Below are 13,881 nucleotides of genomic sequence, written 5' to 3' on the forward strand. Positions count from 1 at the left end.
CCTGGCAAGATAGGGCCGTGGGTGCAATAGTGGTGTGTTAGGGGAATAACCAGCTGCCTTCTGATTGGATTTGAGGGCCACTCCACAAGAGGACACTCACACTTGGTCCTGTAAACCTGACAGAGGATCAAGAGCTTGGGAGCGCGTTGGCCTCAGTTATTCTTTTCCTAAACGGACATGGTATCAAACTGCCCTCCACATTCCCCTCTCTCGACCCGTAGGTTAGTGCAGCCCTCAGACATCATCAGAGACGTTGCTTCTGTGTGCAGCGGAAGATGGTTAATGCAGAGACTCACAACGGAGCGAAGTGTAGAAGGTGTCTATGGAGTCCAAGGCCACAAGCGGGACATCCAAATCATGCTCCCTTCTCCCAAAGCTCAGGGTCCCTTGTGGAAGAGGGGACAGAAAGATCCTAAGAGAGGATGGGGAAGATCAGAAAAAAAACAAAACAACAAAATCAAACAAACAAAAAACAGTGTGTTCTAGACAGGATGGGACCGTTGTCCTCATGAACGCAGCAGCTGTATTGCCTGTATAAGACTAAGTGGATCAACATGGAGGTGGGAAAGGCTCACAAGCTCCACCCCTAGCTGAAGAGCTGTTGACACTGGATGACTTCTGGAGGAGGGGTCAGTGTTCTTTAAGAATGTGGCCCCTGATAGGTCAACCATGTCTAGTGGATGGCCCCACCCCATGAATATAAGGGCAGCATTCTTTAGACTCAGTGGGAGAGAGAGAGAGAGAGGAGAGAGAGGAGAGAGAGGAGAGAGAGGAGAGAGGGGAGAGAGAGGAGAGAGGGGAGAGGGGAGAGGGGAGAGGGGAGAGGGGAGAGGGGAGAGAGGAGAGAGGAGAGAGGAGAGCGGGGGGGGGGGGGGGGAGAGAGAGAGAGAGAGAGAGGATAGGAAGGAACGGGTGGATCTGGGAGGAGTTAGGGGAGCATGTGATCAAAATCCATTGTATGCTCATATGACATTCTCAAAGAATTAATGAAATACACCCAAAAGACACAATTTTTGTGGAGTCCAACAAGCAAAGCATTGACTGGAGTTGCTGGGGCTGGCTGCCTTTCTGTGTCCCGACTGCCGACTAATCAACTCTGAGGACTCCTTGCGTTAATGAACCCTTGTTTGAAAGCACTAGGAAAAAGCCGGGTGGTGGTGGCACACCCTTGTAATCCCAGCACTCTGGAGGCAGAAGCAGGCGGATCTCTGAGTTCCAGGACAGCCTGGTCTACAGAGTGAGATCCAGGACAGCCCGGGCTACACAGAAAAACTCCGTCTCAACAACAACAACAAAATATCTAAATAAGGAAGCTCACATGCTTAAAAAAAAAAGATTAATTTTTATTGTTATTTTATGTCTAATGTGTTTTGCCTGGTGCCCTCAGAGGTGAGAAGAGAATATCGAATCCTCTGGGACTGGAGTTACCGATGTTTGTAAGTCTCCATGTTGGTGCTGGGGGACAACCCGGTCCTCTGTAAGAGCAACAAGTGCTCTTTGCCGGTGAGCCGGCCCTGCAGCTCCAGCACATGCTTTGTTAAAAGCACCTTTGCTTTTGCGTTTATACAGCGGCCATGATGTGACTTTCTCTTTCGTTTCACATATATTTGTTGGGAATTTTCCCTCCTCTCTCCATGTCTCTTAACAGGAAGTCCTCTCCTGGCCCTCACCGTCCTGGTCAGCCATTTTTTTGTTCCCTTTCCCTGGTACAGGTAGCTCCCTGGGAGCAGACACTCCACCTTACTCCCCTTCTCCCCTTCAGCCACACCCTGATGCCAGACGCTTCGGCTGCCTGGGGGCAGGAGTCTGGAACCTTAGAGACCCCTGCCAGCACACAGTCCCCAGCAGGCCTCCTGGGTTGATCCAAGGTGAATTTCAGTGGCATCAATCTCACCTTCTGCCCTCCTCTGCCCCTCTCCCCTGCCCAGTTGGCAGGGGCTCCAAGACTATGAGTTAATTTTAATATTAGCCTAAGAAAGATTAATTAGGAAGGCAAATTTTTAAAAGGTGTAATTCATCCCAGAGCCAAACAAAAGGGAACGTGGATTATCTGCGCCGCTGCAGCCTTCAAGTAGGGTGTAGCCAAGGTTGAGTAGACTTATGCAGATTCACTTTGGAAGTGTATGACGGTGTAGACCACACTGGGTATGGTCTCTTCTGAGACAAGGGACAGGGACAGGTGGAGCCTCTCTGAGAGAGCAGAAGAGACGTCTACTCGGGTGTCCTGTCCAGGATCGTCCTTTCCAGGTGCCTGTGGTAGCCCCTCAAATAGCTTCCAGACTGTTTTACCCACGCGCCCTTCCTTCACTTACCGTCATCCTGCTTAATCTAAATAGGACTTCAGAGCCACATCCCACTTAGAAACTTCTAAATGCACCGAACGGCCAAGCCCCTTCACTGTAGCCCACGAGATCCCCCACAGTTGGACCCCACACGGCCTGACTGTTTTTCCTTCTCACTCACGCCCCTCCTGGCTGTCCTCCAGGCTCCTTGTCCCAGAGCACTCTGTGTCTGGAAGTCTCTGCCTGAATGACACTTTGGGGGCTCTCCTGTTGACGCTTATCTTATTTTCTTTTAATGGTCTGTATTCTTTTCTCTTAACAGAGATGCAGAGCTCTTCAATGATACTTTGATTTTTTTTTTTTTTTGTCTCCTTTCCCTTTCCTTGACTTAAGCCAAGCATCATGCGGGCTCTGCTATAAGAGAAGGTCGATACTTGTTGAGAGAAATTCGTCGGTTTCGTCGGTTCTGGCTTTCAAAGGGGATGGCAGTGGGCTTTGCTCCTGGAAACCCACGCTCACCCAGCCTTCCCGGAGGAGCGGCAAATTCAGTTTGGAATACCTGAGTCATGGCGGCTCTAGCCCTTTGCCTTGTAGCTGAGGCTCTGAGGCAGGTGGCTTCAGAACGGAGCTCAGAGCCGGTGAATGACTCAACCTGAGACTGACAGCTGCTGGTCTTCGCTTGGGCTGATTTCCCCCTTTGCAAACGGTTATTGGCCATTGAAACTGTGAATCTACTAGCTGCTCCCCTATGTAAATTTCATTTACATTTAAATTGTGTATTCTTCCGAAGGATGGGGTTAGTAAATAACTGGCAGATTAGGCTTGAGGAGAGGAAATTGTGCCCCGTATCAAATCTGAGACTGAAGAGACATCTGGCTTTTACTATTTCCATTATTTTGGTTTAATAACAGCATGTGGCATTAAGGGAAGAGAAAATTGGATCTACATTTTAATGAAAGGAGGAAACTCAGGATTTAGATACCTTATCATATTGAATACCTAGTCGATTGGCAATTAAACTCACCTCAAAAAAAAAAAAAATGGGATAAAATGTCTTCACAGCTATGGAGAGAATAAAAACAAAACAAGCCAGTGCCCAGAACCTCACGGGTAAGACTGACAGAAGGCTGTGCACACTGACGCCAACGATTTCAGGCTTTCACAGGGCACAGGAATTCTCCAATGGAACAGTGTCGACAATAGCAACATGCATATGCATGAGCCCGGTCTGTCTGAAGACGAACTACAGAACTGGAGCTCAACCCAGAGATGCTGCTTGAAGTCGGCGGAGTTTAACCCTACTGGCTTCAGATTCCAGGGGTTTGACCAAGAGAATAACTCAGAAATGCCTGTCTCATTCCAACAGTCTCACTGTTTAAAATGGAAGCGATTCCACCTGCTGGCTGATTTTTGCTGAAAGCAATTCTGGGCCATGTAAACAAAATGCTTCCGCATTCTAATAAGGCAAGCCTATCATTTATTTGCTTTGATTGAAACGAATGTGTCAATTTTCTAAGTCTTTGTCTGGCGAATTCAGTGTTTGGATGTTGATAAATGATCACATCCTGTGTTTGGAAACTGGTGCTCTATTCAAAACTTTGGAGTCACAGTCTGGGAGCACTGAGACAGCTTTCCTAGCCCTCCACCCCAAGATGCTCCACTCTTTCCCAGGGCCTGGAAAAGGCTGAAGTCGCAGGACTACATGAGAAGAGTAAAAGGATGGGCCCTCCAGGTGGAGGAGACTGGATATGGAAACTCTGAGGCCAGGGCTCACAAATAATTAAAATCATGGAAATACTTAGGCTTTACTGGGTGCCAAGTACTTCATGCGTTTTTTAATTCATGGAGGCCTCATGTCAGTCTCATGAGGAGAGTTCCAGCTGTCATCACCTCTGCAGATAAAGGGGGAACTCAGTCGTCTGCAGATGGTTAGGGATGGAGCTGGGGTTCGACTCTGGGCAGGCTGGCTCCTCTGTTTCCTCTAGACCCTCTCAGACGGTTTCCTTTTCCCTGGTGTTTAATGAACACACTGTGTTTTCTCACAGTTACATTTTGTCTTGCATAATTGTTTTGAAAACCACAGCAGTTTTTCTTGAAAGGCTCCAGCTACTAGTATGACGGCTCTTTCCCTAAAATAAAGCAACAAGAAGATCTCCGCTTTGCCATGTGATGGTGATATATGTCTCAGCTGTCTTGCGGGTATCCAGAGAATGGAATGAGACATGAACGTGTTTTAAAGAGGCGCAAACTATGAGACTTCGGTGTGGTCAGAACATGCCCTCCATCTCAATTCTTTTCTTTCTTTTAATTAAAAAGACAAATTTGAGGCCAGCCTGGTCTACAAAAACAAAAACAACAAAAAACCCAAACAATATCACATTTATCTATTGCATATGTATGTGTTGTGCATTTGGACACTTGCATGCCACTCTGTGTGTGTGTGTGTGTGTGTGTGTGTGTGTGTGTGTGTGTGTGTGTGTGTATAGGTTGGAGGACAGACAACTTTCAGGCATCAGTTCTTTCCATGTGAGTCCTAGGAATGGAACTCAAGCCATTCCTAGTGGCAAGGGTCTTTACCCAGTGAGCCAGCTTGCCAGCCCCTGATTCTTCTCTTCTTTTTCTGTTTTTTTTTTTAAATTTTATTTATGTATTTTTTATGTATGAGTGCTCTGTCTGCATGTACACCTGCATGCCAGAAGAGGGCACCAGATCTCATTACAGATGGTTGTGAGCCACCATGTGGTTGCTGGGAATTGAACTCAGGACCTCTGGAAGAGCAGTCATTGTTCTTAACCACTGAGCCATCTCTCCAGCCCTCCAGCCCCGCCCCCTCCTCCTCTTCCTCTTCCTTCTTTTTCATTTTTTTTTGGGGGGGGGGAGGTGGGGGTTCGAGACAGAGTTTTTCTATGTAATAGCCATGGCCTGGCTGTCCTGGAACTCACTTTGTAGACCCTCAAACTCACAGAGATCCACCTGCCTCTGCCTCCCCGGTGCTGGGATTAAAGGCGTGCGCCACCACACCTGGCTCTTAGTTTCTTAATTGAAAAATCCTTCACGTGGACCCGTGTCTCTTCCACTCTCCTATCTTCCTGCCAGTCTGCCGATGGCGGCCTGGCTGCTGGCATTCATTTGACTTCCCATTTCTCCTCCACATTTCTTGGCACCGTATAGCCGTGTGCTGCTCCTTACGCCCTGTGCACGATGGTGACTTGTAGCCTCTTCCAATTTTCGCCGCCGCACCCCACCCCTGAAGCTGGCCAGTGCCTCCTTCTGTTTGAACTTAGCTTAAGTTCGTCATCTAATTTCCCCATCAATGTTGCGGGGGTGGAGGTATGCTGCTGATGTCACACTGTCATTGTGATTACCACCATCTCTAACAGGCAAAGAAGGAACAGTTGTTCATGGCAACCCCTGGGTGAGACTCACCCAGCTTAGGAAACCAGCTTGACTGCATAGACTTCAGACAACCATGTGAAGGGGTGAGTGGATTAACCATCCAGTTGGATTCCATTTGAATATTTGTCTTCCATATGTGTGTTCCCTCTGGGCGATTGTCTAATGTCACTTGAAATTGATGAGAGCTCTTTGGAAGGTTATTTTTGGGAAGCCAGGGAAACAGCAGACAGCTGTTTTCTGGAACAAATGTCACCAGATCTGCCTAAGTGTGCCTCCAGTACCAAATAAATAAATAAATGATAAAAAAATAAATAAAAATCTGAGCTGCTGAGCCACAGTGCCCTTTTCCTTTCCAACATTAGAGTGATTTCTGGAAAGGTTCATCCAGCTTCCCAAACACACGGAGAAGGCAGAAACTAATGTTAACCAAGACCGTGTTTGCAAAAAGAAACATAGTTTGACGCACAAAATTACCCAAGCAAGCCTTCCTGAGCACTCTGTCATAGGTCACAAGTCCCCGGCTTTTTCTAGCTTGTTTACGATGTGCTTCCTAATTGGACATTGACTGAGCACCAATAAAAGCAAAGTCATTTCTTTTTTTTTTTTTTTTTTTTTTTTTTTTTTTTTTTTTTTGGTTTTTCGAGACAGGGTTTCTCTGTGTAGCTTTGCGCCTTTCCTGGAACTCACTTGGTAGTCCAGGCTGGCCTTGAACTCACCGAGATCCGCCTGGCTCTGCCTCCCGAGTGCTGGGATTAAAGGCGTGCGCCACCACCGCCCGGCTGCAAAGTCATTTCTTAAAATGGGACTCTATCTTCCCGTGCTGAGCGCTAAGCTTGCTATCACGGCAATATTAAAATCCTTGAGACCTGTTAGAAATGAGGTGCAATAAATAAGTCCTGCATGGCAAGCCTCTGAGAGGGCTCCACAGATGAGTGACTCTACCTTTCTCCACCTCATTCGGTGGGTGATGGGGTCAGTTTGGCGGTTGGAATCAAAAGATAAAGGGGATAAAACTAATTGACTTGAGGCTGTACAGGTTTAGACAGATCAAGACTTCACAAACTTATATAACTCAATCTGTACAAAGAACTAAGCGTTGACTTTTTCCAAATGCCAGTCCATCAACCACAGTGTTTTCTAGTGGCTAATTTAAAAACAAAAAACAGAAAACACCATTAGGCTGACAACGTAGGTCACTAGGTCACTAGGTCTTTGCCTGTCGATCCACGTGGTGGAGAAAGAGGTGATCCCCAAGTTGTCCTCTGACCTCCATATGTGCCCTGTGGTACCCACCCCTCTACACAAGTGCATGTGCACAAAATACATGTAAGTAAAAAATCTTAATCCTTTGAAAACTGCATCTCGTTGTGCTCAGTGTTAAACAGCACACACGAAAACCACCACAGCTTGCAATCCTGGACTTCTCTGAGCACCTGGTAGTCTCAGGAAAAGAAGGGCAGCGATAAATAACTTTTCTAGCTCACTGAAAACAAATCCCTCTCACCTCTTTCGTATTTAATTAAAGGCTTATCTTGGGGGGCGCTGGAGTCCTGAGCAGAATTCCAGAGCATCATGGAAATATTTTGCTCATTTTTACCCACGTAAATTTTCTTACATTAGTTGAGTAGTAAAGTCAGAAATCACTGATCCTTAAGAACCTTGGGTAGAGTAGAAGAAGCCTCCCAAGCTCTGCCTCAAGACTGCCAGTCCCAGCCGGACTCTCTGGGGGAGAGCAGAAGGGGTAAGGCGGTTCGCGCCTGTGCTGAAGTATTTATTTGTGAAATTGTCTCAATGAGTCTAATATTTTCCTGCTTCAAGGAGTCAGAGGCCACATTTCTGTCACCATGGTGGATGTGCAGTGTCTGAGTGACTATGAGTTACATAAGCAACTGAAGAAGCTTGGATTTTCATCTGGCCCAATACTACGTATGTCTACAGTTCCTATCGGGGGGATTCATTTGTGGCTTACAAACCACTTCCAAAGTTTAAATCGGAAGAGGAAAAGTAGGAGCAACATATGCAGTGAAATTCACTAAAAATACAAAAAGGAAAACAGCCATATGGAAGCAAGATGTCACAGACAGCCCCAGGTCCTTACAGATTGGGAAATACAAGGCCAGGGGCCAGGGCGGGGGGAGATTGTTTGTTTGTGTTGTTGTTGTTGTTGTTTTGTTTTTATTTTGTTTTGTTTCAATGCTGGAAATCCAATTATTCAATTAGTCGCCTTGGGTTTTTAGATGTGCCTTGTATTTTCATTATCTCTGTTCTCACAGACAACCATGTCCCTCCTGTTTGCCCTCAGATGTATCCAGTACCTGGTTATTGATAATCTGTAGACATTACCTGTTTGTATAATGGTAAAAGTGACTCTGAATGGCTGTGGGGGTTCATTTCACTGCTAAAAGCCATGATTAGCCAGTAATGTCCAGTCCTAGAAGAAAGGTCTGGGTTATAAGATAACTTCTGAACCCTGTGCATACAACACGGAACGGTTTAATTCTCCTTGTTGTTTCTCAGCTTCCACCAGAAAAATGTATGAAAAAAAGTTAGTACAATTGTTGGTCTCACCTCCCTGTGAATTACCTGTCATGAAGAGACCCCAAAAGCCTCCCTGTGAACTACCTGTCATGAAGAGACCCAAAAAGCCTCCCTGTGAACTACCTGTCATGAAGAGACCCAAAAAGCTGCATGGATTTGAGGACAGCGATGACAGTGAAGGTACCAATGTCTGTTGTGCTGCCAGATGGCAGCTTCCCATTTATTAATACCCTGTCCAGCATGACTTACACACTGTCGATGATGTGCATGCTGACCTGTGAAATAGCCGTGTGGCCTCTTTTTTCTCACAGAGCTTGCACAGAGCCTACAAAATAAGCCCTTGGGCGGCAGAAGAATCTGAACAGCAATGTTGTATTCACACAGAAGACAGGGCTGGATAAGAGGTTGGGGGAAGGACTGGCCAGTGTGCACGTCCTTTACCTAACTAGAATTGGCTTATGTGTGTACATTCCTTAAAATTAGCTCCTACAGGCAGGGTTCCAGCCTCCTGTGAGATCTCAAGACCTGCTTTGTCTTAAACTGATACATTTCACTGTGATTTTCTTTGGATTAGGTGATTTCACACCCAGAAAGAAGGATGAATCAGCTTGCACTTCTCTGAACTTCTTACATACAAATTGCTGACAGGAGTTTTGGAGATGAGTGAGTGGGTGGGAGGCTGTGGTCCCTGGTATCCCTTGGCTTTGCTTCCGGTGGCCTTGGCCCCAGCAGGCACACTGTGTAAAGCAACATAAATCATATGCCCACAGCAGTTTCTGTCCCCAGGGCTCTCAGGGGATGGCCTTGGAGGTCCTCACTGTATATCCCACATATATTTCCTAAGAGTCCCCGTTAGCCCAAGGAAACAGCACCTAGTGTGGGCCACCCACGTCTTCTGGACTGGATGTACATTAAGCCCTTTAACTCTCACAGTGCTTAGCTGAAGTCAGAAAGCTGGAGTGATGTGGTGGTTTGAAGGAAAATGGCCCCCAAAGGGAGTGGCACTATTAGAAGGTGTGGCCTTGTTGGAGGAAGTGTGTCACTGGGAGTGGGCTTTGAGGTCTTCTATGCTCAAGCTACACTCAGTGACACAGTTCACTTCCTGTTGCCTTTGGATCAAGATGTAGAACTCTCAGCTCCTTCTTCAGCACCGTGTCTGCCTGCAGGGCAGCATGTTCCACCATGATGATAATGAACTAAACCTCTGAACTGTAACCCAGCCCCAATGAAATGTTTTCCTTGATAAGAATTGCCATAGTCATGGTGTCTCTTCATAGCAATAGAAACGTTAACTAAGCCAAGGCAATGGTGATGCTCGCTTTTAATCCCAGCACTCATGAGGCAGAGGCAGGCAGATCTCTATGAGTCTGAGGCCAGCCTGGTCTACAGAGCCAGTTCCAGGATAGTTAGAACTGTTACACAGAGAAACCCTGTCTTGAAAAAGAAAAAGAAAAAAGAAAAGAAACCCTAACTAAGACAAGAGACTAGCTCCAAATCTTATCACTAAGAAGTGGCCCTAGGAGATGAGCACACATTGGGATATGACGTGAAGAGTCAGACCATTTAACTTCACTACCACTCTCTGTCCAGCCTCACATAGCAGGGATTCAATGTATGTTTGAGGGTAAAAGGCAGAACAGGCTGTGCTGGAGGTATAGCTCAATATAGGGCACTTGCCTAGTGTGCACAGGGCCTTGAGGACCACCCGGGCTCACAAGCACATGTACACACACACACACACACACACACACACACACATAGTGACAGAACTGAGACTTGAACTCAGGACTGCCTCTTAAAATTGTGCTTTCTACCTCATAGCCTATACTTGATGGACATATTGCATTTTGGAGCATGTGAGATTAATACAAAAGGACAATTTCCCACACTTATTAGCAGTTCAATTAAACAGTGCAAGTGCTTTCTGGGAAAAAAAAAATCTTGATATTGGATGGACACAGAGATTTCTCCAATGGGCACAGCCAGCTCGTTTGGAAAGGACAACAGGATTTAGGGATAGACCCCACAGGCCAGTAGGTAGACCAGTGTACAAGAAACTGTGGGACAAGTGACTGTCCCAGACAGGGGGGTCTTCTCTGTTTCCTGCCCTCCAAAGAAGCTTAGGGAACTAGTCCTTCCACAGAAACTGTCCAGGGCTGCCCATGAAGTCAAAGCTGTAGAACTAATCTGCGGCCAGCTCAAGCTACTTTGAGCCAAGGGTCCCCTACCCCTTGGCCCTGCAGTTCCCAGGACATAGCCTCCACAGACGGGTTTCTGCTGGGACCGAAGAAAATTGCTTTCCATTGGGGAGCTTGACTATTTTCGGCTGGGTCAACTTCCAGGTCAGAGGTGGAGACTCCACTTGTCATGAAGTCCTGGGTTATCAGCCACCAGTGCTTGCCCCAGTCACAAAACTGTCCTCCATGGGAAGCCTGAATTGGGTATTTCAGGTCACGTTTGTCACTAGAAGCCTTCTAGTGCCATTGGAATGATCCCGAGTTTATGCGGGATCATCCTGTCTCAGCCTGGACCCAGAAGGTCACAAAAGCCCCTGCTGGGGTTGGGGGTGGGACTGGGGAGGAGAGCAAGGATAGGAAGTTCATTAGGTCACACAAACAACCAGTGACTAGATTTTTCTCCTTATCATTCATTGTTTTGGGCAATGGGTGGATGTAGTTTTAATTGTCCAACCTCTTTTGTTTTTTGAGAGGGTGGGTGGGAGATAGGTTTTCACTATGTAGTACAAGGTCTGGAATTCACCATATAGACCAGGATGGTCTTGGACTTACAGTGATCCTCCTGCTTCAGTCTCAACTAGTGATGGAATCACAGGTGTGTGACAACACACCTGGCCACCAACCTCTTCTTGAAACTTCTCAGATATCTCACTTGAAATGCCCATATTAGCCTGACGTGGTGGAGCCCGTCTGTAATCCCATCACTGGAGAGGCTGAGACAGGAGGGCCTCAGCTGCGAGGTGGAGCCTGGAATAAGTAGTGAAACCTTGCCTCAAAAGAGCCAAAGAAAAAGAAAGTGCCTCTGTGAATAGCTAGGCTGAACTGCGCATCAGCACACGGCTTCCCTGCATCCCAAAGTGTCACTATGGGTTGCCTTCTGCTGCTGGCTGTCCCTCTATCAGAAAGCCACTGGCTTCCCCTTCTTCAGGGTGCTGTTCTAGAGAGGAGGCAGAAAGTCTTTCTGTCCTGACACACAGGGACACACAGGGCTCACAGTATGCAGGGACGATGCTGGGCTGAAGACAGCCGCCCAGAGAGCAGCCTGCTGGCTTCTGTCTCTCCGAGGCACACCAACATGACAGCCAGCCACGTCCCCAGGAGGCCTGGGCTCGTCCCACTCCGCTCCTGCAGCTCTGGAAGGGAGGCTCTTTTCTCAATAAAGGGCACTGTGAATTTTCTCCCCCTCGTGAAAGCGCCCCACAGCTGAGAAAAATAAAATAAAAAAAAAAAAATCACTTAGTGTTTATTTCTTCTGCTATCTTGAAGGTTCTCATGGCCTATTTTCCTTTGTTTCCCCAGATCCAGCGGTAAATATCGTTTTGAAAGGAAATATCAAATTCTCCAAAGACAAAGGCAAGGGATGTAAAAAAGTATGTACAATTCTAACGCACAAATACTTCTACACATATGTTAAACAGAGGAATTTGCATTTGCAGATCTATAAAGAAGCTCACTGCATTGTGTTAGAGTCCTGAAGTCCTTGTCTAAAGCCGATCTTTTAACGAAAAACTTCTGCCTTTCGAAATGATTTTTTTGTTCTAGCCAAGAACCCAGAGTATCAATGTTCCTCTTACCCCGTAGTGAAAGACTCACCACGGGCTCTGCCAGCCTCAGGCTTCACCTGCACGATGATTTCCTCAACATTTACATACTGAACGTGGGTCTGGGCCCACTGTGAACACAGGATAAATGTGAGTCTCTAGTCTCCTCTTCTTGCCAGCCAGACACTGAGGTGTGGCCGAACCCCCACCCCAGCGAGGCTGGAGGCCACGCATGTGAGGGGCTCCCTCAGGAGAGACCGGGCTGGTTCAGGGGCCCTGCCCACTGCTTGGCATGCCTTGGGGAAACCAGTTAGTTGCATCCAACAGACTCTGCCTGCTGGGGCTTGTCAAGCAAGCAGTGGGCAGGCCTGTGCTATCAGCACCTCACAGCGCGGCATTGGCACTGACTGAGGGGTTCTCACGCTCTGACTCTCCTGGCTTCTTTTTCTGCCCTCCGAGGGTTTCTCTGTGTAGTTTTGGTTCCTGTCCCGGAGCTCATTCTGTAGACCAGGCTGGTCTCGAACTCACAGAGATCTGCCTGGCTCTGCCTCTCAAGCGCTGGGATTAAAGGTGTGCACCACCACCGCCTGGCTGTCCCTTAGTATTTTGAGGTCTGCCTGGGGCCTCTGCTTTTTCGATTCTCAGTTTTGCCCCTCCAAGGGTTTCCTTCCTGACAATCGTGTTGCTCTCTAAATGCCCTTATGCCCGAGACCTCTGGCTCCAGCCCTCTCTTCTATCTTTATGGGCTTCCCTGTCACTTCCTGCCGTGATGACTCCACCAAGACCCTCCTCAGGCACTGGCCTGTGTCAGGTTGATTTATTTATTTATTTATTTTATTTATTCAGTCTCTAAACTTCCTTCCTCCCTGCATCCGCTCAACAAATGATCCCTCACAATCATGAGTATTTGCAGGTGGGAGGGATGTGTTGATACCTTGCCACATGGCCGTTCCCCTGCTATTGGACAGGATAGGCGCGAGGAGCAAACACATTCCCACTCCCATCCAGCCACACAGGAGGCCTCTGCTTACCGCTCACCATCACTGTCCAGGCTTAAGGCCCAGACCTCTGGTGGAATAGCCTCTCCTCATAGTTCCTTACATATAGCCGTTTCCAAATTCCAGAGATTGGAATCAGGGTTTTTTAAAAACCTTATTCCAGGCAGGGCCAGGTGGTTCATACCTTTAATCTCAGTACTCAGGAGGCTGAAGCAGGAGGATAGTAAGCTCCATGCTAGCCTGGGCTACACAGCAAGACCTTATCTCAAAAAAATACCAACTAACCAACCAACCAATTAACCAACCAAGAAACCCAGGGCTGCTGATGTAAGTCAGCTGTAACCACTGACATATACAAGCCCTGGGCTCCATCCCCAACCTCCGCCCTACAGAAACCTCTCTCCCTCTTCTTACCTCTTACTTCCCACCTCCCCTGGTATTGTTAGGTTTTTATTTGAACAAACCTCCCTAAAAGGTTCCTGCCCCTGACTTTCCCCAGTCCCAATCTACCCTCTGAGGCTCAGTCACAACACCACGCACTGGTTCAACCCCATGGAAACACTTGGGTGCTTCCTGTAGCTTTCATCCCTCCTCACCCAGCAGATGCACCTGGTGTACTTGCTACAGCAGCTCCTGGGCCTCCATGCCAGCTGGTCCTCGTGCCTGGAGTTCTTTTTCACTCTTCTCATGGCCTGCTCCTTTTCTCCCCTGTTAAAATCCTGTGATTTTGTAAGAGATGCTTCAAAGGCCACTCGTGTGGATCCCTTTGAAATGGCACTTTACCCCATTCATTAGCTGAGCCATCCCAGGGTCCTACACCTGCCAGGGGCCTAAAGTGTACTCGCTAAGCCTATCACACAGTCTTAGCAACAAATAGGTTAGTTGCGAT

The 13,881-nt window shown here is 47.5% G+C and overlaps 1 protein-coding gene across 1 annotated transcript in view; it reads left to right on the top strand.

Moving 5' to 3' along the window:
• Nucleotides 1–5,095: 5,095 nt before the first annotated feature.
• The window catches only part of Lemd1 (LEM domain containing 1), a 33,751-nt gene continuing 24,965 nt past the window's right edge, over nucleotides 5,096–13,881 (top strand). Inside the window, exons 1-4 of the mRNA XM_052736895.1 lie at nucleotides 5,096–5,761; nucleotides 7,497–7,604; nucleotides 8,196–8,396; nucleotides 11,753–11,823. Coding sequence (XP_052592855.1) covers nucleotides 7,523–7,604; nucleotides 8,196–8,396; nucleotides 11,753–11,823 — 354 coding nt within the window. The 5' untranslated portion in view covers nucleotides 5,096–5,761; nucleotides 7,497–7,522. The remainder of the gene's footprint in view (nucleotides 5,762–7,496; nucleotides 7,605–8,195; nucleotides 8,397–11,752; nucleotides 11,824–13,881) is intronic.

This window comes from Peromyscus californicus, unplaced genomic scaffold, assembly GCF_007827085.1.
Source record: "Peromyscus californicus insignis strain IS unplaced genomic scaffold, ASM782708v3 Scaffold_14__1_contigs__length_90479793_seg_2, whole genome shotgun sequence".
NCBI classification, from domain to species: Eukaryota; Metazoa; Chordata; class Mammalia; order Rodentia; family Cricetidae; genus Peromyscus; species Peromyscus californicus.